Raw genomic sequence first — 26422 nt, 5'->3', positions numbered from 1 at the left:
GCGTAGTACATTAGGTGTTGTACTGCGTACAGGTGTAGTCCATTAGAAGTAGTACTGCGTACAGGTGTAGTACATTAGGTGCAGTACTGCGTACAAGTGTAGTACATTAGGTGCAGTACTGCGTACAGGTGTAGTACATTAGGTGTAGTACTGCGTACAGGTGTAGTACACTGGGTGTAGTACTGCGTACAGGTGTGGTACAGTAGGTGTAGCAGCGCGTACCTTCTCAGAGTACATGTTGGGTGTGGTACATTAGGTGTAGAACTGTGTACAGGTGTAGTACATTAGGTGTAGTAGTACTACGTACCTTCTCATAGTACATGGCGGGTGTAGTACATTAGGTGCAGTAGTACTACGTACCTTCTCAGAGTACATGGTGGGCGTAGTACATTAGGTGTAGTAGTACTACGTACCTTCTCAGAGTACATTGCGGGTGTAGTACATTAGGTGCAGTAGTACTACGTACCTTCTCAGAGTACATGGCGGGTGTAGTACATTAGGTGTAGTAGTACTACGTACCTTCTCAGAGTACATTGCGGGTGTAGTACATTAGGTGCAGTAGTACTACGTACCTTCTCAGAGTACATGGCGGGTGTAGTACATTAGGTGCAGTAGTACTACGTACCTTCTCAGAGTACATGTTGGGTGTGGTACATTAGGTGTAGAACTGTGTACAGGTGTAGTACATTAGGTGTAGTAGTACTACGTACCTTCTCAGACTACATGGCGGGTGTAGTACATAAGGTGCAGTAGTACTACGTACCTTCTCAGAGTACATGGCGGGTGTGCTGACGGGGTTGAGCACCACCATGTTGAGGCCTGCGTGCGTGTGGGCCAGGTTCCCCCCGTAGCGCTGCCTCAGGGTGTGGATCACGCTCGACTCGTTCAGGGAGCGCAGAGACCCCAGGTCCTCCACCCGGTCCAGGTGGGGCGGGTTGGCCTGGGGTCAGGGGGCACAGGGTCAGAGGTCAAGGGGTCAGGGGTCAGAGGGCACAGAGTCAGGGGGTCAGAGGGCACAGGTTCAGGGGGCACAGGGTCAGGGGTCAGAGGGCACAGAGTCAGGGGGTCAGAGGGCACAGGGTCAGGGGGCACAGGGTCAGGGGGTCAGGGGTCAGAGGGCACAGGGTCAGGGGGTCAGAGGTCAGGGGTCAGAGGGCACAGGGTCAGCTACAGTCATGGTCAGTCACGGTGCAGCTCACACAAATAACTACCAAACGCTTTTATTTATATTTTGAATTATTCTTGCCGCAGGTGGATTTATTATATTGAATGAATATTAAATAGTTAGAATAGTAAAAAATTAACAGTAAATAGTTGATAGAACAGTGAATAGTTGATAGAATAGTAAATAGTTTATAGTACAGTTTATAGTTTATAGAATCGTAAATAGTTTATAGGATAGTAAATAGTTTATAGGAGAGTAAAGTTTATAGGATAGTAAATAGTTGATAGAATGCTAAATATGTAATAGGTCATAGTTAATAGTTAGTGGAATATTAAATAGTTCATAGAATAGTAAATAATTTAAAGAATAGTAAATAGTTTATAGAATAGTAAATAGTTTATAGAATAGTAAATAGTTTATAGAATAGTAAATGATTTCGAGAATAATAAATAGTTTATAGAATAGTTAATGGTTTAGAGAATAGCAGATGGTTTGGAGAATGACGAATAGTTAATAGAATGTGTTAGTATTAGAATTAGTTTATAGAAAAGTATAATAGTTGATAGCATAGTAAATAGTTTATTGAATAGTAAATAGTTTATTGAATAGTTAATGGTTTATAGAATAGTAAAAAGTTGATGGTAAATAGTTGACAGAACAGTAAATAGATTATAGAATTGTAAATAGTTAATGGAATAGTAAATAGTTTATAGAATAGTAAAAAGTGAATATTAAATAGTTGGAATGGAATAGTCTATTTAATGGTACAGTAAACAGTGAATAGTTGAAGGATGACCTTCTCCACATCGTCTTCGTCGACCTCCAGCAGGGATCCGTCGCTGTCCAGTCTGACCTTCACCTTCCCCTCGGGCAGACTGCCGGCCTCCGTCTTCAGCAGGGTGGCTACACAGACCGGGACAACGCAAAGCTTTATTAACACAGCGCTTTGCGTACGACACACAGCCATACACAGTGCTACACCAGGGAGACGCAGCAGGAGCAGGGGGGGGGTCGGCTCACGATATGAACTACTGAAGACCGTTTGGTAGAAAATAAAAATAATTATATGTTTAGCTCTATTTCAATCAAGTTCTGAACTTGTTTCCAATCAAATCTGGAAAAAAGTTCAATCAAGTTTCCAGATCACCCAAGTTCTGGTGATCTGGAAATATTATTTATGAATAATAATATTCAAATTATTATTTCAATTAGTTAAATATTTTACTAATTTAATTAAGTTAAATATGTCATGTTTTAGATGGAGACACATGTGGGTGTTTTATGAGAGTTTGTGGGGAACTTGAAAAGCCGGAGGAAAAGACAAAAAGAACACAACAGACGCAGAGGTTCACTGACCGAGGGAGAATCCATCTTTGTGGACCAGCCATACTTTGTCCGTCAGGTACCAGGCCTGCTCTGCAGCTAGCTGCTCCTCTGTCTTCCCCTGGGGACGGTCAACAGGGACAGAGGTTAGGGCGGCTCTGGTCCGGAGGTGAGGAGAACCACACACACCTGTGTGTTTGAACCATGGTGCAACACTACGAACCACATGCCTTTGACCTCGTTCCCTGATCCCCCATCAGGAGTTCATAAAGTACATCTCATCTCAAAACGTGGTTCAAAGGGCAGAGTCTAGGTGAACTCTGAACTAGGGAGTCTCGAGTCTTTAGATCGGTGCAGGACGGCCCTGCTGCCACAGTACAGCGCGCTGGATGAGGCGTCTGCTGAACGGCTGAACGGTAAAGTCCTTCGACGCGCCAGGGAGACAGGGAGCCGACGCCAGCCGTGACGGCGCCGTGAATAAAACCGGCCGATAATAGATTCATCACGGAGATAATTAGGCCATTAGCACGTTGCCTCTGACATGTTGCATAACATGAGAGGAATACTAAGACTGCAGGTGATGAGGCTCAAACCAGTCATGAAACACAGCGCTGGCCCCGGAGCCCAGAGTGGTGAGGGTGATTATATGAACACACACACCCTCTAACGCGACAGAGTGAACAGAGAGGGCGGGTCACCGTGGTATTGGAGAGGCACGCGTGCGTGCGTGCGTGCGTGTGTGTGTGTGTGTGTGCTATTGATTGAAGTGGGGCTGCCCATCATCAAGCCCGCTCTATGGGTTGTGAAGAAAGATTCTCTGGTTAAATATCACAGACACACCCCCGCTGGTGTTGATTAACCAACACAAGCTACCAACGGATCAACCTCCACCAGATCCCTCCCATCATGCATCTGGGTAGGCACCCCCACCCGTGATGTCACTAGAGTGGCAGCTTGTAAAGGGCTAACATCTACGGCCCAACAGGTGGTGTGAAATAAGAGACTTCAACACTGGATGCAGCGAGTACTAGACTCTGAAACACACGGGTTCACGTGAGAACACGCGAGATCACGCGGGAAAATGCATGATCATGAGGGAACACGCATGATCACGCAGGAGCACGCATGATCACGCAGGAACATGCATGATCACGCCGGAACACGCATGATCACGTGGGAACAGGCATGATCACACGGGAATACGCTGTACTACGTGAAAATACACGGGAATACGCAGGAACACGCGTGACGGGGGTGTTGCGAGGTCAGACCTGAGCCTGCTTGGCGGCGGCGTGCGCGGCCGTCAGCAGGGCCACCGGGTCCAGAACCGGGCGGGGCTGGATGGAGAGAGCGGCAGGGGTCAACAGGATAGGGCAGAGGTCAACGGGAGGACACTCTTCAACGCTCGCTCACACACACACACACACGCACAAATACACGCACCCTCACACGCATGCCCGTAGGCATGCACGCACAAAAGCATGCACGCACAAAAGCATGCACGCACGCGCACACATACACATGCACACACCACAAGCACACACGCAAACACGCACTCTCCATACACACACACACACACACACACACGCATGCACGCACGCACACACAGGCATACACACCTGCATGCACGCGGACATTCACGCACGCACGTACATGCAAACACGCGCACACAGGCACACAAACGCACACACTTGCAAGTCAATGTGATGCACCTCAAAACACTGAGAATCTAAATGAGGCATTAAGACACAGATCTGAGTGGAGCCGTGAGAACCTGACTCATAGCCAGCCAGCTAAGTAGCGGTTCCCATTAGCAATCACCATTACCATTACCCCTAGCAAACATAAGCCAACGGCCCACATCGACAGCAGCCGCAGAAATTTGCATTAGCCACGACAATCTGTTAGCAAACATTAGCTTAAGCAATCACTGCTGGCTGACCATCGACCATCGCGACCTACGAAGGAAAGCTTATGTCTCGTGACACACAGGAGCTGAGACGCTGTGTGGGTTAAGGTACCTTTAAGCAGCTCTTTAAAGGTGTGGAGAGGGACGCCAGCGCCATGCTAACAGTACCTCCAGCCACTCTTTGTTGTGTGAGTTCAGCAACACGGAAACCACACAGTTCCTCATTCTGATACCTCTGCAACCCCCAGACCCCCAATTGCACAACTGAAACCGACGAACACACTTCTGGTTCCTGTGTGGCCAACAGAGGCATGCACCAGGAGGGGACGAGGCCGGGCGTGCGAGCATACAGGATAGGCCCAACGAGTAGAGAGAGAGAGAGAGAGAGAGAGAGAGAGAGAGAGAGAGAGAGAGAGAGAGAGAGAGAGAGAGAGAGAGAGAGAGAGAGAGAGAGAGAGAGAGAGAGAGAGAGAGAGAGACACACACACACAATAAACAGTGTGTGTGTGTGTGTGTGTGTGTGTGTGTGTGTGTGAGAGAGAAACACACACAAACACACAAAACAACTGTGAGTGAGAGAAACACACGCACACACACACACACACAAACCAACGAGAGACCAATGAGAGAGAGAAAAAGAGGGAGACAGACAAACGGATGAAGACTGAGAAAGAGATAGAGGGACAGAGAGACAAAGGGAGGGACGGAGACAGAGATAGAGGGACAGAGAGACAAAGGGAGGGACGGAGACAGAGGTAGAGGGACAGAGAGACAAAGGGAGGGACGGAGACAGAGGTAGAGGGACAGAGAGACAAAGGGAGGGACGGAGACAGAGGGACAGAGAGACAAAGGGAGGGACGGAGGTAGAGGGACAGAGAGACAAAGGGAGGGACGGAGACAGAGGTAGAGGGACAGAGAGACAAAGGGAGGGACAGAGGTAGAGGGACAGAGAGACAAAGGGAGAGACAGAGGTGGAGATAGAGGGACAGAGAGACAAAGGGAGGGACGGAGACAGAGGTAGAGGGACAGAGAGACAAAGGGAGGGACGGAGACAGAGGTAGAGGGACAGAGAGACAAAGGGAGAGACAGAGGTAGAGGGACAGAGAGACAAAGGGAGAGACAGAGGTGGAGATAGAGGGACAGAGAGACAAAGGGAGAGACAGAGGTAGAGGGACAGAGAAACAAAGGGAGGGACGGAGACAGAGGTAGAGGGACAGAGAGACAAAGGGAGGGACGGAGGTAGAGGGACAGAGAGACAAAGGGAGAGACAGAGGTAGAGGGACAGAGAGACAAAGGGAGAGACAGAGGTGGAGATAGAGGGACAGAGAGACAAAGGGAGAGACAGAGGTGGAGATAGAGGGACAGAGAGACAAAGGGAGAGACAGAGGTAGAGGGACAGAGAAACAAAGGGAGGGACGGAGACAGAGGTAGAGGGACAGAGAGACAAAGGGAGGGACGGAGGTAGAGGGACAGAGAGACAAAGGGAGAGACAGAGGTAGAGGGACAGAGAGACAAAGGGAGAGACAGAGGTGGAGATAGAGGGACAGAGAGACAAAGGGAGGGAAGGAGGTAGAGGCCTCCCCTCCTGGGGGGAGTGGATGCTGAGGAGGAACAGAGGGCAGCATGGTGCCAGGGGGGGCCAGAGACCGGGTTCTGTACCTGGGAGGGAGCAGGCTTCTTGGCAGGCTATGGAAGCCATGCAGGCAGATGGAGACGCCAGGAAGACCAATCGATCACACAGAGAGAGGGAGAGAGCGAGAGAGTACGAGAGAGAGAGAGAGTACGAGAGAGAGAACGAGAGAGAGAGAGAGTACGAGAACGAGAAAGAGAGAACGAGAACGAGAAAGAGAGAACGAGAGAACGAGAACGAGAACGAGAACGAGAACGAGAGAGAGAGAGAGAGAGACACAGAGAGGAGATGAGAGAGACCGGGAGAAAAGCGATGGAAAAAAAGCCAGAATTTTAGATGTGCAGACGTGGATTTAAGTGTTTTATTTCCTTGACAACATTTAGGTTCTTACAAAATGCAATAACGCACAATATCCTCAGAATCAAGCAAATCATCAGAGTAATTAAAGCAGAACAGACAGAGGGACACCATCTGGGACAGATGGTGAGCCGGTCTTTAAACATCTCCTCCTGTTAGTCACACGTTCGCACCTTGCTCCTTTCTGCAGGCCTCCATCAGAACGCTTTTAGTACCGTAACAGGTCCTCCAACATCATAACACACTCATAACCAACCACAAGCAGTATCCAATGATATCGACCATATCCAACAAAGCATAACTGATCAAAAACACACATTTGGCAAAAGAAAATTCCAGGAGAGATCGCTACCAGCTGTGATCGCTGAAAAGCCTGGTTAGTTGAGCCCATGATCTCCAAGTCAACAGCAATCACTGCATGGGAGGGCGGGCTAGTTCTTGACACACCAAGAGACCAGCGACAAGCCTGCAACTGGATCCACTGGCACATACAGTGTCAACAGTTTGATGACAGCAGTTAGCGTGGTGTCATAGAACGGTGCGGGACAGGCCAAGGGTTAGATCTTCACCGGACATCTACCGTGCCAAGCAACCATCCACCTGGCCATCTGACCTTCAGCCAAACATCAGGCAAACATCAGGCAAACATCAGGCAAACATCCGCACAACAACAACCCAAGCGACGGAGAGCCGAGTGACGTTACATTCGGGGCGTTGAAGGAGAAGATCTTCTTCACACGCTTGTGATCTTCCTCGGTGGGGACGAGCTCTGGAGCCTGCGATGGTAGAGGTGTCAACAGAAGGGATTCAACGACACTATGGCCTGACTCGGTCTCCCACACTCTCAACAGATACTGCCAGTGACCCCACTGGGAACCAGTGGGTTTGTTTATATCTACTATGGAACCTGTGGGTGTAAACGAGGTCTGTTACGTTGCGGGACGGACACACCTGGTCGTTAGGGGCGGAGGCAACGGGGGGCGGGGCCCCCCCAGGTAAGAGAGGGCCGCCAGGGGCCACAGAGGAGCCAGGTGCTGCCTTCACCTTGAAACAATACAGGCAAGGATTAACACCCAACACACACGTGCACAGGTACACACAATACACACACCCACCACCAATTAGTTGTTAATGCTCCGCAAACGTCAGAGGAAAATAATTCAGAGAAAACCAAGGTCTTTGTCTGAACAGGTCTTCTAAAAGCATGCATCAACTATTTGGAAAGAATAAAAAACGACCACAAAACAAACCGGAACACGTCTTTGCTAGTGCAAAACCAATCGCCCGATGTTTGAGACGACTCTGAGTCTATGGGATGTGTTAAGACGTCAGCCAGTGTTCCCATCAGCCCCAGTGTCTCCACCACTGGGACGCTCCACAGAGAGGGGAACGCTGAACTAAAGATAACTGACAGCGATGGATCTCATTCTACTGCCTCCGACTCTAGAGATCCCATCTCAAATCAAACTGCCGGATTAAGGACCAATTACAGCGGCATGTAAATCCCTACAGCCGGCCGGCGAACCGTTCCGCAACCGCGGGTCTCCGGCCGGGACGGAAACACAACCCGGCGCATCTGAGCGAGGCTCTGTCCTCGCTCGGGGCATTAGGCCGGGGTAATTGGCCGTGGCGTTCTACAAACGTATCGACCGGCCGGAGAGCCGCGTCTTGTTAAGAGGGAATTTCCGCGGAGACAACATGGGCGAAGCGAGACCCTGGAATTGGATGATTTCCCGATCAATACTAATCTTTCTCTGGCTCGTTTCTCCAGGACCGGGGGCGTAAACAGCCCCGCCGGACCCCGCGGACCCGGGAGCCCGGCCTGGTGGTTGTAATGAGCGATGGACGGACCACAGCGGACCCCCAGAGGACGGAGCCGGCCTGAGGGCAGTCCTGGACCCAGCAGGGGTCCGTCTGTCCCCGTCACGTCCGTCCACCCTCCCGGAGGTCTTCGTTATATCCCTCCCGCTCTCCGGCTCCACCACACCTCGCTTTGAGCGGTGGAACGGTTCAAAACGACTGGCACTGCGTCGTGGCTCCCAGGGCTGCTCTGGAGTGGTGGTTGTCCTGTTGTTGTTGTTGTTGTCCTGTTGTTGTTCTTAAGGAACTTGGTCATGAAGAGCCTGGGATTCAGTGTTTGGTTGATTTGTTTAGCTGCTTCTCTCGGCCTCACTTATTGGGAATACGTTGTTGATTAAAACGTCTGTACACCAAGTCAAAGGAGAGACGAGAACCAAACCGAAGACACGCACGGCGGGTTGGACTTTGAGAACGCAAAAACATTAAGAAAATTTGTTTCTGCCTCTAACAACATGCGTAGTTGGACATTTCCCAGAATGCCTCATGGCCTTTAAGAACATGTGTAGTTTGACGTTACCCAGCATGCCTCATGGCCTCTATCACAACATGCGTAGTTTGACGTTTCCCAGCATGCCTCACAGTTTAGTAGGAGGAGTTAGCGGGGGACACGCCCACTCTGTACCTCGGCCGGCTTCTTGACGGAGAAGTTGCGGGGCTTGGGGATGAAGCCGGGCGGGGGGGCCAGGGGGTCCGTGCGGGCGACCGGGACGAACCCCGGGGGCCGCGCCAGGGGGTTGGGTCTGGGGGTCTGGGAGGCGGGCCTGGGGGCCGGTATGAACCCAGCGGGGGGGCTGAGGGGGTGGGGCCTCGGGGCGGCGGGGATGAACCCGGGCGGCGGCGCCAGGGGGTCGGGCCTGAGGCCGGACAGGAAGCCCGGCGCGGGCGTGGGGGGACTGAGGGGGGGTTCGCTCTTCGGCGCAGCCGCGGGGGGGTCCGACGTCTTCGTCGTCGTCTCCGGGGGGGCGGCCGCGGCTGGCTCTGCTCCCTCCTCCTCCTCCTCCCCCTTCTCCTTGGGGGCCCCGCCCTCGGGCTCCGGGTCCGGGTCGTCCGGCTGGGGGGCGTCGCCGGGCTGGGGGGCGTCGTCCCGGCGGTCCAGGTTGCGGGGGCGTGGCCTGTGCTCCTTGGTGCGGCCCCGCCCCATGAGGCTGGCCAGGCCGGCCGATATGTCGTCCTTCTCGGGCCGCCCCCCCGCCGCTCTGGGCGGGGCGTTGGGGGCGGGGCCAGCGGTCTTTGGGGGTTCGGAGGGTCCGCCGGGCCGGGGGGGGTCCTCCGTCGCCCCGGGGGGGGGCACGGGCCTCAGCAGCCTCCGGCCCCCACCGAACATGCCACCGCCGAACATGGCGCCGTCGCTAGCGGACGACTCGGTGGCGGACGATGTGATTGGCTGAGGGGCGGCGAGGGGGGCGGAGTCCTGACTAGCTACTGGCTGGGGGCTGTCGGAGTCGGACTGGACACAGGGAGGACACACTGGTCAGAGGAGGGCCGCTACTGTCGTACTGGGTCACACACACATGTTGTACTGGGTCACACACACATGTTGTACTGGGTCACACACACACACACACACATGTTGTACTGGGTCACACACACACACGCACACATGTTGTACTGGGTCACACACACACACACACACACACACACACACACACACACACACACACACACACACACACACACACACACACACACACACACACACACACACACACACACACACACACACACACACACACACACGTTGTACTGGGTCACACACACACACACATGTTGTATTGGGTCACACACACACACACACACACACACACACGTTGTACTGGGTCACACACACACACACACACACACACACACACACACACACACACACACATTCTGTACTGGGTCACACACACACACACACACACACACATTCTGTACTGGGTCACACAAACACACACACACATGTTGCACTGGGTCAGACACACACACACAGCGAGGGGGTGAGTGTGTTCTGATGGGTTTGTCCGTATCACCACACAGCGCTGGGCAGTCGCGGGAGCCCGCTCAGAAGTCGGCCACTATTTGGGTCAGGCAACCCCCCCCCTTTGTCAGGTGATTTTTAATAGCGCTTAAGTGCTGGGGCTAGTTGGTGGACCACAGGGGGGCGACTGAGGTGAGGGCTGTTTGTTTTCTGAGTCTCGTTGATTAGTTTTACTCAGACGAACGGCTCCAAACGCCAACCGCAGCGGGGGTAAACATCACTTAGGGAGCATTAAGACGCCAGCGCCGGCGAGCGCGGAGATCGTTAGCGGTGCCGCGGCGGCTCTGTGATAACCTTAACATCCGCCCACCTGCGTGCGCCTCCATTAAGCATCAGGGACGCTCATTAGCTCGGGCGCTGCGCGTGGAAACGGCCCTCGTATGACCTGTAGAGGCCTGCTGCTGACGCTAGGCTAATGGGCTAACGGGGATACGCTAGGCTAACGGGCTGTACGCATTGAACCTGCCCTCACATAACCGGGGCCTGCTGCAGACTCTAGGCTAACTAGGCTAGGCTAACCGTACACATGGATTGACCCTCTCATAACCTGTGAATGCCTGCTTCAGACGCTAGGCTCACAGGCTAATGGGCGTACGCTAGGCTAACGGGCGTACGCTAGGCTAACTAAGGCCCTACGCATGAAAACTGACCTCATATAACCAGGGCCTGCTGCACAAGCTAGGCTAACTAGGCTAGGCTAAGCGTACGCATGGAATGGCCTTCATAACCTGTGGGGCCTGATGCAGGTGCTAGGCTAACGGGGTCAGAGCTTACCGCTCAGGCGAACCACAGGGTTTAGTCAGGGTGTCAAACGCATGCGGGTGAAAAACAGGAACTTACGCTTGGCTTCTCATGTTTAACCTAATGTGGGGAAGCAGACAGGTCACCAGTTAAAACCAACACTCACCAGTTAACCAACACTGACCAGTTTAACCCATCACTCACCAGTTAAACTAACACTCACCACTCAACCCAAACATCATGAATAGAATTATCTATTCTATTCATGATAAAGGATTTTACTACAAATGATGCAATCATCACACCAAAACCACTGCATGCATAACCATAACCTCATGCACAAAATATAGGTGAAACAGTATACTGTATACACACACACACACGTATACATACACACACACACATACACTGATACATATATACACACACACATACATTAATACATATGGTATACACATACACCAGACTTCCCTTTTGTTCCCAGAATGAAAAGCGTGATTTGTAAGCCATGTGGTTGCCCAGTGGACATGGGCCAGATGAGGACGGGACGGCGGACAAACACAACAGGGGGCTGGAGGACACCCCAGACAACGTGGAACACGGGGAGGGGGGGGCGCCTGCGGAACTGGAGACAGAAGGTATGAAGAACCACACAGAGGATCAAACCAGCGCTGCTGTGATCATCTCCAAACCAGCGGGGATAGTGGAAGGTTGGACTGTAAAGAGGATGTAAAGTACATTTTGTGTGGAGGAACTAGTTTGGCTGACATTAATCTGACATTAAATCCGAATTCTCTCTTAACTGGTCTACGTCAATTTAACAAAATTTGCACTTAATGTACGCACTTATTGTATGTTGTACGTCTTGGCACTTAAAAATAGTACTTGGCACCTTGCATCTTATCCTAGCTATCTCTGTTGAATACGGGGGATGGGTTAAACTAGTGTTTGGCCCTTGGTTCTATACACATCCTTACTGTACCGACAGTGATATATTGTTGTTTCTCTTTCTTCTGACAAATGTACTCATTGTAAGTCGGTATGGTTAAAAAACATCTGCTAAATGCCCTAAATGTAAATGTGAATGTCTATAACTAGACTGACTTCTACAAATTCTAACTTCAACGCGTAAACAGGTTCCAGCGATACCTTTAACAGGTTCAAGAGATGGCTGAATGATAATATGTAGATTTATTTATAGAAAAAAAATTAAATGGCAGAACAAACTTTTTAACCGGTCACAGCATTCTAAGACATGTGGAGCCTCAAAAGTGTGTCTCTTCATCCCTTGTCTATCCCCCCCCCCCCTGCCTCCTCCAAACATTAACGTGAATCTTACATCATTTAGTAAGATGATGTGGAGTGTTTACCAAATATTCCAGGTCGTCCCAAAGCATGATTAATTGTGGTAAACCCTTCATATGGGTTCATTTTAATCAGTCATTAACTCACTCCCCAGACCTCTGAAAAAACTTTCACTTGATGCATCGTCATGAAGATTTTGGAGGCCGTTGTTTCGTTTTACAGTAATTAGCACTCCGACTCACTTATCTGTGCCCTACATCGCAGACAGCTCTCTGCTCTGCTAACTGACAACATTTCATTTCGGTTGGTAATTGCCCCCAGAGGAATTCCAGCGCTGACAGGCGCTTATGAAGTCTTGGTGACCCAGTTCACAATTAAAACACACCGCTAACACACAGCGTGGCTGGCTAGGGTACGGACGGTGTTCTACCACACCTTGGTTTGGTTTTTTGGTTTAGGTCAGTCGAACCATGCACGTCTCTGGTCCGTCTCAGTGTAGTCTGTATCCCTCTTGATGTGTACGTTAACCACCAAAACAAAACATAACACCAGTGTTACCAGATTGGGCCAGATTTCCCGCCAGAAATATTGGCCAATCGGGTAACACTGTCCCTCACCGAGGCTTCTCCAGTAACCCTGGTTTGATTGTTCATTTTGACAGGAAGAGGGGGAGGAAGACACACCAACAACAGATAAACATGCGTTTTTTGACACGTTTGCGTCAGATATATACACATAGACAGAGAGAAACACAGACACAGAGGCACAGCGACACAACTCATACAACGGCAGAACGTTACAACACACATTTCAAGTTCCATTGCAACACATTGCAACACCCCATTCCCCTGATTAAGGGACTGGATAGCGACAGGCTGCTTGCGCTGCTATCTGTGGCCTAGCTTCCATCACACTCCCCTCCTATAAATAGTCTGTGAGCAGCCAGGGAGAGCTCTGGGTGCGAGGCCTTACTGAGACAGACCCCCAGGCCCCCGGCACCGAATGCACACTATTAACCCCCCAACACAGCACAATGAGCAAGGCCAACACAACGCAGACACACACACACACACAGCGGACCCACAGAGCTCCACAACACACCACCGCCAGACGCCTACCTCCTGCCTCAACGCCTGTCTATTAGCACTCAGGTACTCCCAGAGCTCCTGGTCCTGACATGTGTGTGACGAGAGAGAGAGACACTGAGACGGAGAGGGAGAGAGAGACACTGTGCTAGAGAGGGAGAGCGAGAGACACTGAGCTGGAGAGGGAGGGAGAGAGAGAGAGAGAGAGAGAGAGAGAGAGAGAGACACTGAGACAGAGAGGGAGAAAGAGAGAGAGACACTGAGACACAGCGGGAGGGGGAGAGAGAGAGAGAGACACTGAGACAGAGCGGGAGGGGGAGAGAGAGAGCGACTCTGAGACGGAGAGGGAGAGAGAGAGAGAGAGACACCGAGCCAGAGAGAGAGGGAGAGAGAGAGACACCGAGCCAGAGAGAGAGGGAGAGAGAGAGACACTGAGCCAGAGGGAGAGACTACAGTCCACCAGGGGAAGTGGGAGGTCCAGGCGACCAGGGCGTCACAGGCGACACATGGCCCGGCATGCGGGGGGGGGGGGGGCAGTAATGTGATAGGGGTACGTAGGGCAGGCCCGGTGCCGGGCAGGGGGAGACCTGAGAGAGAGGGGGAGGGATGGGAGGGACAGCTGCTGCGGCTGCCGGGGGCGACAGAGAGAGGATATAAATAGAGCGGGCACCAGCCGGCCAATCAGAGGCTTTGCGACGCGCTTTCCCCCCCCCCGCTGGGCGGCCAACAGGTCTGAGGTGCACCCCCCCCCCCCCCTTCCTCCTCCCCCGCCCCTCTCTTCAGGAACAGCGGCTGGTGGTCACCGTGGCAACCGTTAACAGAGGAATTTCGCCCCGTTCCCCGTCGGTTTGACCCAAATACTAACGAATAAATAATAATACGAGATGAGGTCGTTGAGGGAACGCTACAAGCTCCACATTTCTGTGTTTGGATCGTAATTATAATTATAATAATAAAACTACAGCCAAAACTGGTATCGCTTACTACTGCTGATAGTACCACAATAACTGCTGCTGATACAAATACTACTGGGAATGATTGAGAATATAATAATGAATGACAGAATAAAACATGACACTTGAAACTTGACACAAACCCACACAACCACCCATGCATAAACACACCCACACCCGCACACACACGCGCACGCACACACCAATTATTGAGCTTCACTGTCTGTCACTGACCACAAGATGGAGCCAAAGGACTACACATATACTCCAAGTAGCCAGTGCGGTCATGTCGAGATATGCAGATGAAGATGAACTGTAGATAGACGTGTCCAGCATCAAGCAACGTGCATGAAATAATCCCCGTTATGAAAAGAGGATTAACGTTGTACATTCAACACATCTTACGAGCAATTTACTTTTCAACCATGATGAACCTTTGGCCATGAGCTTTAAACAGTGAGCCCATACTGCGCCGTATTGAGAGGACTCAAGAAAAGTATGCTTTGCCTCTTCCCACATGAAACGCGCCGTGTCAGTTTCCATCAAACACATGACAAAGCATTCCACGGTTAATTGCTCAACAATGACCAAGACAACAAATACTACCAACACAATAACTAACATTCCAACGCTCCCATGCTTTCAAAATGGACATTCATCGGATGACATGTCTTAGTGTACAAGCCCTATGGATTCCGGACGCGGCGGTAGAACCAGTTGTGCTGAGAGAAGACGCTGAGTGGCAGCCAGTTAATCAGCACTCAGGGCGTGGGACCTTTAACTTAAAAAGGGAGACGACAGCGAGGGAGCTAGCTGGCTGGCAAGCTATCCCCACCCTGCTGTACCTGCACATAAATGTACATTTACATTTACATTAAGGGCGTTTAGCAGGCGCTTTTATCCAAAGCTACTTACTATATAAGTACATTTGTCAGAAGAAAGAGAAACAACAATATATCGCTGTTAGTACAGTAAGGATGTTCATAGAACCAAGTGCCAAGCACTAACGATCGCTAGGTTAACCCATACCCCGTATACAACAAAGATAGCTAGGATACGATGCTATACAATGCTAGGTACTATTTTTAAGTGCCAGAACGTACAACATACAATAAGTATTAAAGAGAGGTGTGTGTGTTGGGGGGGGGGGGGGGAGGCCATGCCTAGTCCAGGTGAACTCTGAACATGTGAGTCTTGAGTCTTCTGCTTCTACTGCTTAAGGAGGGACAAGCTGGAGCTAGCTAACTAGCTTGACATTCTATATTAATTATTGTAGGCTACTGCTTTAGCAAGCGAGGAGATGCTGGAGTAAGCAAACTTGCTAGATGCTATCAATGAAGGTGTGTACATATTACAGTACATTCTAGAGCTAGCTAACTACATGTTCTTCAGGGAGTCATATATTGCTGCAGGATGGAGAAGATCGCCAACTAGCTAGCTAGACGATGATCCCTAATTTGACGCCATATAGACTAAAAACGGTAATGTCTAGACCCTAAACCATACCGCATGGTCTATACATGCTAACAGTTAGGTAGAGATTAACACAGATGCAACGTAAATGTTGACCTAGAAAGATTTTAATCCAAATAAATAATTCCACATCTCCTATCACCATGACCTTTATAATCTGTGTTCAATAGATTTTTCTCTATTAAAATTGTACGAATTCTCCACATTCAATTCCACAGCAACGGTAATATATATATATATGCTTCCGATTACTTATTCTGTTTGTCTATGAATGTCTAGTGTAAACATGACTGAGACACATTGACCTGAATGTCCCTTTTAAACACACACACACACACACACACACACACACACACACACACACACACACACACACACACACACACACACACACACACACACACACACACACACACACACACACACACACACACACACACACAGGTGTAGAAAGCTATGAGAGTAGCTATGACAGTGGTGTTGAGTTCAATTAAAACAGACAATCCCAGGATTGTGGTGAACACAATACAGATGGAAGGATGGTTGACCAATAGCTTCTGCCGCATGCTGAGAGCCTGAGGGCGGGGCACCCAGCTGTAGCTGTACAATCACCGTGACGATCAGGTATGAGGCATCACACGCCCAAGAATGCTAAATATGTTTCCTTTGCTAAAAAGGTATAAACTTGAAGGAAGGAATTTGTCAACCATTGTTGTGTCATAGGTGAAAGACCCAGTGTTTGCCCGCCCAGAGGGCCCACAACCTGACAGAGGCAGATTCACGGTGATGGTCAATGATAGTGGTGTCGAGATTATACTGCTCACAAATTATTTTCAATTCAATTCTTTGTCATTGTAATCCACATAGGCCACGCCCCTGCTAATCCCAGCCCTACGCTCTAATGCTATGAAGTAGCATCTCCACGGGAAATGAGAGTGTAGTCATCTGAACGCAGAATGAGGAAATGTTATCCGGCCGCTCAGTGGAACCAGAAGGCAGGATTAGTGTGAGATGGCTGGTTTCAATGAATATGAAACCGATTCACAACTTTCAGTGAATGGTTAAGAGTCTGCCATGTATGGAAACTAGTGCTGGCAGTTAAATTAGTTATTAACGGCGTTAACGCAAAGCAATTTTAACGGCGTAAAAAATGTTATTGCGCGATTGACGCAATATTTTTTTTTCCATTTTTTATTTTCTTTGGCTCAAAACAAAGAGGCAGTAGCCTGACTGCTATGTTCAAGGCAGTATGTTTGTATGTTCATCGTTTAATTGCACTATAGGCTTTTTTTGTATCGTCCTGTTTTGATATATGGCAATGTTGTTATCAATAAAAAAACATTTGCACAAGGCAAGCCGATGCACTTCTCCATGTTGATAAGAGCATTAAAATGAGAACAATTAATGGGACAAAGAAATCAAGGGATATTTAGCAAAGAAAAAAATTGCGATTAATCACGATTACTCGCGATTAATCGTGAGTTAACTGACATTAATGCAATTAATCGCGATTAAATATTTTATTCGCTTAACAGCATTGGAAACACAATAAATTGATTACGATACAGCAGGATGGTATGTGTGTGGCAATTATATGAATGAACCAAAAATGTAAAGCTTTATTTAAACTACAGTACCACAAATACTAGTACTTTCGACTTGACTTTAATTAGTATTTTGAGTTTACGCCAAAGACAAGACTAATTGATGTTCTGATATTCTTTCTCCGACGCCTCTGGCGCGAACGGTCAAATTCTTAATTTATTCTTCACCTCAGTCATAAAAGCATTTTACAATACTTTAATATTGTATGGTACAAGAGTGTCTACAACCTTGAAAGCCAAATTGTCACAGCAATTAAAAATCTGCTCCAAGATTGTGGGCCATCCCCTCCAGACAATATACGAAACAGCCTATCATAAAAACATGTTTTAAACAGAGAATACAAACTGTTACCATCAAAGTGCAGATTCAGAGTACCCCAATTTACCAAGATCAAACTGGAACACTCAAATCAATCCACATGCTCTACACTGAATTATTCTCTAGATCAAGGAGAAGGTGAAGGGACTTTCATGTTTATGTCCTCTATGTGTTTGTGTTTTTCTGTTCTCGGTTTGTAGTAGGCCTATGTGATACAATGCCCTACAATGTAAACTACGGACTATTAATGTTACATGGATGTGTTAAGTCACAATGGAGCAACTAAATGGACGCAAAACAAATTTCAGACCTGTCTGACAAATAAAGTTTATTATTATTATTATAATTAAATGAGAAGAGCGAGACAGAACTCACAGAATTACAAAACCAACTGTAATCCAACTGAGGCCCAACACTGGATCACCTCAGCTCCGACCAATCGGCTCATCCTGCGTTGCCTGGCGACTAGAATTTATGAATGAACTGATTTCCGTCCCGAGGTATGTGTAAACTGTGGGGGTTCCCAGCAGAGAGCGGTTCTCCTGGCCTGAGGAGCACGAGGACGGCGGGCTGTGAGTCCAAGCGCCCAGTAGAGGACTGGGTTCAGAGCTCAGCTGGGCCGCGGCCCGGAGACAACGTTACGTAACCCGGGTCCGACCCGCGACAAGCTGCGGTCTGCTGGGCCAATCTGTGTTGACACTGAACGAGCCCACACTATCAATGATAAGGAAACACTGGATACAGAAAGGACCAGCCCTGTGTTAGTTAGATCCCACTGAGCACTATGGCTGCTCTGTCGTCCGCAGCTTCTAGTTTGTGTTCCAGCACTTTAACTTCTCTTGGTTCAATTGTAGCTGTGTGCGTATGTGTTTGTCATTTAAATGGAGCTCAACACCACTGTCTCTCCTAGATTTCTACCCCTGTGTGTGTGTGTGTGTGTGTGTGTGTGTGTGTGTGTGTGTGTGTGTGTGTGTGTGTGTGTGTGTGTGTGTGTGTGTGTGTGTGTGTGTGTGTGTGTGTGTGTGTGTGTGTGTGTGTGTGAGAAAGGAGAGAGACAGAATCCAATTGAAGCTACAAAGTTTTAAATCCAATTCTGATTATATGCTTTGGTTTTTCTCTGACTAATGAGTAAATGGCTGTGAATGAAAGCTTTACAACTGAATGTGATGTCACGTGATGAGCTTGAATAGTATGAACAGCTTCTGTCCTGTTTCACTTGTCTGACAAAGAGGATTTCAATTGAGAAAAAAAAAATATTCTAATTGTGTTGTGCCTTCTCTGATTTGTTCCTCCAACACCCGGAGTTCCCTTCCAACAGTGATAATATGTTCCTATTCTTCAAATGTATTCAAGAAAAAAATAATGAATATACATTTTTCGGGTTTGGAGACAATTACAGTTGGCAGCAAAATCCCTGCAGGCCTGAAACATTGGTACTAGCGTCATCGTACAGGGCAAATGTGCACGCAAAATGAGTTCACTGAATACACTCTGGCAGTGTCCTTATCTTGGTTACCCGATGACACTGCTCAAATACCGAGATGACCCGAGGCATTTATCTCTTTGATGACACATTCTATACGAAATCACAACGAGAAACATAGAGAGAGACAGAGTGTGTGTGTGTGTGTGTGTGTGTGTGTGTGTGTGTGTGTGTGTGTGTGTGTGTGTGTGTGTGTGTGTGTGTGTGTGTGTGTGTGTGTGTGTGCACGCGCGCGCGCGCGCGTGCGCGCGCGCGTGCGTGCGTGTCTGGTTAACACCGGAAACCAAACCCGACCAGCCAGTTTCTGTGTGATGACAGGCTCTGTTGTTCAGAGTCAGTGTGTGTCAATACTGTCCTACTACATCAACAACATCCTTCTTCCTCCTCGGGGGAGCACGCACACAACTGTGACGCGTTACCCTGCAGGTGATTCTATGATGGGAAGCAAGCTCCCATAACACAACAGGTACCAACAGAGATGATGGTCAGACTCTTCCTAGGTGGGGAAACTCAGGTCTGAACTGTTTGACTCCCAGTCAAAGAGGTACAAGATTTGAACACCCAATAGAGTTCGTAAGTCGCCCCTTCCGGTAGACCCCGGGGGACCTCTGAGATCGTAAAATATGAATGGGTTTCAATGGAGAGACAGTCATTATCTTCTGGTCCCAGTCTTTATATGCCGTCGATTACACATTTGTTGTTTGTGGATTTAAATGATAATTCTTCATGTCAAGAGTTTGAACGTTTATTGTGCAATTGTTCAGTTAAAGGCTGTAGAGAAAACACAATGAGAAAGACTACATGTCTCGAATGTGACTTCACGCTCCCTGTGACTAGCGTGGACAAGACCGACAATCTCCCCATCGGCATAACGCCGGCATTTCGATGCTGTTATCCTCCCCTTGGAAAAATGCGGTGAAGTGGAGCAGAGAGATCGCCATGTCTGTACCAGAGTGGTGGTGACGTATATCATTCGCGTCGAGAGCAGTGAAGAGCTGTAGTTCACAAAGCGGCCTCACACAAAACCTAACATTATAAAACTTTTTTGATTTCTTTGCATTAAAATTTATAATTTAAGAATCCGGGAGGGGCGGATTTACGAGCTCTATTTCCATAGTCTACCTGTAGGCTTCCTAGAGCCAGATTACCCCTAACCCCTACCTGCTCCTTAGTGACCAGTCTTTGCACTGTCTAACCCCTACCTGATCCTTAATGACCTGTCTCTGTACTGTCTAACCCCTACCTGCTCCTTAGTGACCAGTCTCTGTACTGTCTAACCCCTACCTGATCCTTAATGACCTGTCTCTGTACTGTCTAACCCCTACCTGCTCCTTAGTGACCTGTCTTTGCACTGTCTAACCCCTACCTGCTCCTTAATGACCTGTCTTTGCACTGTCTAACCCCTACCTGCTCCTTAATGACCTGTCTCTGTACTGTCTAACCCCTACCTGATCCTTAATGACCTGGCTCTGTACTGTCTAACCCCTACCTGCTCCTTAGTGACCTGTCTCTGTACTGTCTAACCCCTACCTGCTCCTTAATGACCTGTCTCTGGACTGTCTAACCCCTACCTGCTCATAATGACCTGTCTCTGTACTGTCTAACCCCTACCTGCTCCTTAATGACCTGTCTCAACCAGAGTTCACTGTAATGCCTTTTTTCCTTGCATAGTACCGGCTCAACTCGACTGTACTCTACCCAACTCTATTTGCTTTTGGTACCGGGTACTTTGTTTTCCACAGCAGATATTGCTAACCCCTCAATGTCATGGTTGTCATGGTCGTCATGGCAACGCCGTATGAAACTGCCGCGAGGCCATCAACACGTCAGGCGCAGGCCCAATGGTTGATATCGAGGGGTTGGGGTCTGTGATTCTCTGAATTTTCGCAGTCGAGTGATTACCAAAAATGGCAGTGGCTATAGTAGCTTGGCTATTTAAATAAAATGCGAGTTTGTGCAGGATGTCACGCAATGATGACGCAGCGACACGATGACTATTGACGATTCTCTCCGACCAATCAGTAGTCAGTCTGCAGTGTGTTCTGTTCCCGCGGCAACCTTTCAGCGTCGACACCTTTCGGTATCGCCTCTGCTCACTTGGAACCTCGAGGGAAGGCAGTACTAGAAGAAGTACCAGGTACCAGGTATCCTCCTCAACTTCTCCCGATAAAAAAACAAAAGTTCAGCTGGTACCATGCGGTGGCAAAGAGCCATCCGTCGCCGTAGTTGTAGGAGTCTGCTAAATTAATCTAAAGTAAATACCACTAAGTTATACAGAGTAGATTTAGACGGAGCATGTAGAATACAGATACAGTGGGTTTGTGTAATTGGACGAGATCTGGAGTAGAGATCTTTTAATAAGCTCCTATAAATACCGCCCGGTTCTGGGTCACTCTTTGGTCCTCATTTCTCTTCTTCCGGCCTGTTTAATGGGGGGGGGGGGGGGGGGTCTACCAGGGTAACTGGGACGCGGTGTGCGTCTCTCGGGGGGGGGGGGGTGTGAACACACACCCGCAGCAGATCCTTAGCGTGAGCTCAGGTAGAGGAAGAGGGGCCTCAAAGGAAAGACAGATGACCGTAGAGTCAAGTGTCTTCAGATGGTCGCTGGTCCCCCCCCCCCCCACTAGACCGGATCCATTTACCTGATGAGATGTTGGACTGGGATTATGGGGGTGCGGTTTCTCGTCAGGGATAAACCACAGCCAGTGCTGTAACCCTCCTGCACCACTGCTGAGTTGAACAATGGGATAGTCCCCCCCTCTCTGTTCCTTCTCAAGGTTTTTACCGCGCAAATTAAGGGAGCTTTCCCTTGCCCTCTGGGGGGGGGGGCTAGTTCTAGGTGGGGTGTCAAGAATATATCTCACCATGTCCAATTTATAATAGCAAGTTGAATCAGTGTTTGACTGCCTTTAAGATAACATGTACTTTATGAACGCCCAGTCATGGTCACGACCCCACGATCAGCAGTCGCCCAATACTAACCAGGTTCTAGTCAGTCCCCCAATACTAACCAGGTTCTAGTTAGTCCCCCAATACTAACCAGGTTCTAGTTAATCCCCCAACACTAACCAGGTTCTAGTCAGTCCCCCAATACTAACCAGGTTCTAGTCAGTCCCCCAATACTAACCAGGTTCTAGTTAGTCCCCCAATACCAACACTGTCCTAGTTATTGTACCCACATACTAACCATGTCATATTAGGGGACTCCCCGATGTTCCCCCCCCCCCCCCCTGTGGACCCCCTCCCCCCCCGTGGACCCCCTCCCCCCCCGTGGGCCCCCTCCCCCCCATGGACCCCCTCCCCCCCCGTAGACCCTCCCCCCCCCCACTCACCTCGTAGTAGCCGTCGCGGGGCGGGTCCTGGTAGTTCCTGAGCCAGCAGAGGTTGAGCTCGCTGAGCTCCGAGATGGGCCGCACCTTGAGCCTCACCGAGTCCCCCGAGCGGCGGATCATCTCCACGATGTCGTCGCGGCTACGGCTCTCCACGCCCACGCCGTTGATCTCCACCAGCCGGTCCCCGGGCACCAGCCCCAGCGCCCGGTCCCGGGTGCTGGCCCCGGGCTCCGCGAAGTGCACCACGCGGCGGCAGGGCCGCCCGTCCAGCCCCCGCTCCATCAGGGTGGTGCGCCGCAGGGAGAAGCCGAAGTCGCCCGTGTTGCGGCGCGCCACGTCCAGCACGCGGGGCGACGGCGGCGGCTGCACCGCCACGGCGGGCAGCGCCAGGTCCGCCCCGGGGAAGGTCTTCTCCACCAGCTCCGGGACGCGGGTGGCGGGGGGGTGCCCTAGGGGGGGGCGTTGCCGGGGAAGCTCCCCCACGACGGCGTCGCCCCCCGGGTGGGAGGCGAGGGTGGGGTAGTGGACGACGCCGAACCGGGCGTCGGCGAACCCGTCGGCCGCCGGGGCCAGGGGGAGCGGCGCGGGCGGGGGGTCCATGAGCGCCTGGGAGGGGGTCTTGGTGAGGACCGGGCCGAACATGGCCGCCCGCTCCTTCACGGAGCCCCGGCGGTGGGGGTCCTTCTCCGCCCCGGGGAGGGGGTCCGCCTGGATGTCGGTGAGGCTGAGCTCGGCGTCGCTGGCCACCTTGATGGGGATGGGGCTGGAGATCTCCAGCCGCGTCTTGGAGTCCCTCTTGGAGGCGCCGCGGTGCAGGCCGAAGAAGCCCCGGCGGACGCTCATCTCCTCCAGGCTGCACAGGTCGGCCTGGGACATGCGGTCCTTCTTCTCCTTCTTCTCCTTCCGCAGAGACTCCCGTTCCTTGTCCTTCTTGATCAGGTGGAACATGACCCTGGGTGTGCTGCCAGCCCTGCCCAGGGGGGGGGGGGGGGGGGTCTCCGGGGGTGTGGGACGGGGGGGGGGAGGAGGACGGTCCCTTACAGGGAGGGGTCACACACGGGGGTCAGCACCAGGTGAGCAGGCTCCGACACGGGGCAGAACATTGTTGTCGTCTGGCGGGGGGAAATATCAACGGATTAGTCCATGTTGGGGAAACAAGGCGTTGAGACAACACACACACACACAGACATAGAACAGCTGTTCCACAACCAACTGCATGTAGGTGAGCAGGTAAGGGAATTACACTGTATAGCCTGGCATGTACAGTCTGTATCAGAATATCTTTGCAGCCCACATTCTCCCTCCTTTTTTTCTCTTATTTTATTATTTTAGTACATTGAAATAAGTTTGAGATAGAAAACTTAAAATACAGACAGACAGACAGACAGACAGACAGACAGACAGACAGACAGACAGACAGACAGACAGACAGACAGACAGACAGACAGATGAGAGTATAGCCTGTGTGTGTGTGTATATATATATATATATATATATATATATATATATATATATATATGTGTTTTCACAGGTGCGTAAAATAGGCTCCACTGATTTTTTTTAGAGCGTGGAACATTTCCCACTGCACTTTGTCCTTGGGATAGCGATGTTAACCCGAATATAATTGAGTTGGTTTAACTTGACCCACATACATGTTTCCCCCACTCGCTCTCTCCTCTCCTTCTAGCGCTCCCACATCAGCGACAAAACAAAACTCCTAAAGAGAACCATCATGTTATGTTTGCGGCCAGAATGAATGATTAACCACCGCGTGGATACTCTGTTCTCTCGTCAACAAAAGGTGCCACACACAGACACACAAGTGTCACTGTCAACTGTCCCACTTCCCCACAAAGTCAAAGCCAGTGCATGCGATGGACATGAACAGGTATTTAGAGATGGACAAAGTAATCTACCACAGTGACTGCAGTGAACAAACTCGCTGTTAGATCGCATCGGTAATTCTACTGTTACTTTTGCGCGTTGTTGGTGCTGCTCAAGTGTAATGCTCTCCCTTTAAGCTGATTTGTCCCCATTCTTTATTATAGCCCCGGCTTAAGACAACACGTTCAGAGAGCAAAACCAACGGCTGTACGCTATTCTTTTCATGATTGTTTAAGGTTTTATAAGTTGGGTTACTTACCGTCCAGACGGTGGTTGTTCATTGATGACTAGAGCTCGATAAAGTGTTGCGTAAATTCGGAAGGTTTGCAGCATTTTCCCCAGAGTTGTTCATCGACCGTTTTAGAAATGAACGGTGAGCTACCTGACAGCGCCCCTCGCTGGTCGGTCTGCGCTACTGCAGCAACCAAGAGGATGGTGCACAGTCATAGGCCTACAGGGGATGTGTTGTGGTGTATTGGTGCAGAACTAAGACTATAATGATTGTACTATAAGCTGAATGAAGTCCTATACTTGTATTATCAATGAAAATGAAGTAATATCTTTTATTAGTAGTATTTTTTTTTCTTCAACTAGATTTTAACTCAGCATAAGGGCCTGATTTAGAAGACCATAACAATAACCACTTCTCCTTTTGCTTATTATCAGTCCCTAAATTCACAGGAACTTCCATTTAATTTAATCAATATTGCAGCCTCATACATCAGGCAACAGAAAAGAGAACCACAAACTTCCACCACTGCAACTTTGGCTAGCCTCCAGCCTTACTCTCACCTTGACCCTGTGAGTCCTACTCATAATTCACGTTTTTCCTTTGTGGTGGCAGGTGTGTTGCGTGGTTGGGATGCTTCAGCTGTGTGTCTCCTCTCCCATCCCATGCGGGGCAGGGTCGGTGAGTCTGTGTGTCCGTGAGTCAGCGGAGGGCAGGGGCTCCGCAGACAATGGGGGGGGCTGAGTTGGCACAAAGCTGACAGCCTGGAGCCCGTGGAGGCCTGCAGGTATGCGGTGTATGTGTGTGGCTCGCTGAAAAGAGCCGCGCGTGGAATGCGCTGTCAGTCGGCCGAGGCCTGATATTGTTTCAGAGGGTTCACGTCCCAAAGTAGGCCACACGAGTCAAGCCCATCGCAAGACCTGTCTGATGACGAAGGTGACGCATGAATAACCACTTCATTCCTACATGCTTAGATTCGAGATGACATCAAAGAGGATGAGGGGAAAGGTGAATAGGTTTCAGGTTTATTGTCATGCCCTCATGGGTAGATCAACAAGCAGTTCACTGTTCAAAGACCTGCTTGAAGGATTCCTTAACTGTGTCAATAAGGAACCAAAGGTGCAGAATCAATACATAAATCTAACTAATTATTAACTATTACTTACAAAGAAAAAATGAACCTTACTTACAACTCGACTGCCTAGATCAAGGAGTACAAAACGCTGTGTAATTAGGTAGACGGAAGTAGTATTTGAAGTGTAAACGTGGCAATGAGACAGAGGAATGGTATGAGGTGCATACTTGAGTGCATCTCACATACTCAAACAATGCGTTTGAAGGGAATTATCCAACTAAGTAATAGCCAGAACAATATACGTGCTACGGATTCGTTAACTGAAACGGAACCACCTAAAACCAGTTCCCCACTAAGGTTCTAAGTGAGGTTATGGAGGTATAGCAGGCAGACAGAACTCATGAGGTTCTAAGTGGGTTCTCGACCCTGAATGTGATGGGGTATAGCAGGCTGAACAAACACATAAAGTTATAAATGAGTTCTAGACCCTAGATGTGATGTGGTATAGCAGGCTGACAGAACATAAGGTTCTAAGTGAGTTCTAGACCCTATGTGATGGGGGTATGGCAGACAGAACCCATTCTCTCCCTGGACAGGTTGAACAAAAGCTCTGTGTGCTGAACGCACAAACAGGAGCAGGTCTCCGAGAACACGCTTCAACCATACATGGGTTCACTT

The 26422-nt window shown here is 49.7% G+C and overlaps 1 protein-coding gene across 1 annotated transcript in view; it reads right to left on the bottom strand.

Annotated features, from left to right (window-relative positions):
- The window catches only part of LOC115547156 (unconventional myosin-XVIIIa-like), a 75341-nt gene extending 50519 nt beyond the window's left edge, over nucleotides 1–24822 (bottom strand). The window contains 12 exon segments of the mRNA XM_030361125.1: nucleotides 764–940; nucleotides 1962–2068; nucleotides 2522–2609; nucleotides 3760–3825; nucleotides 6057–6083; nucleotides 7089–7160; nucleotides 7336–7428; nucleotides 8867–9711; nucleotides 10990–11015; nucleotides 11446–11627; nucleotides 22557–23668; nucleotides 24700–24822. Of these exon segments, the coding sequence (XP_030216985.1) occupies nucleotides 764–940; nucleotides 1962–2068; nucleotides 2522–2609; nucleotides 3760–3825; nucleotides 6057–6083; nucleotides 7089–7160; nucleotides 7336–7428; nucleotides 8867–9711; nucleotides 10990–11015; nucleotides 11446–11627; nucleotides 22557–23504 (2631 nt within the window). The 5' untranslated portion in view covers nucleotides 23505–23668; nucleotides 24700–24822.
- Nucleotides 24823–26422: the final 1600 nt, after the last annotated feature.

Source organism: Gadus morhua, chromosome 7 (assembly GCF_902167405.1).
Source record: "Gadus morhua chromosome 7, gadMor3.0, whole genome shotgun sequence".
NCBI lineage: Eukaryota > Metazoa > Chordata > Actinopteri > Gadiformes > Gadidae > Gadus > Gadus morhua.
This window is presented reverse-complemented; position numbering and strand designations above follow the sequence as displayed.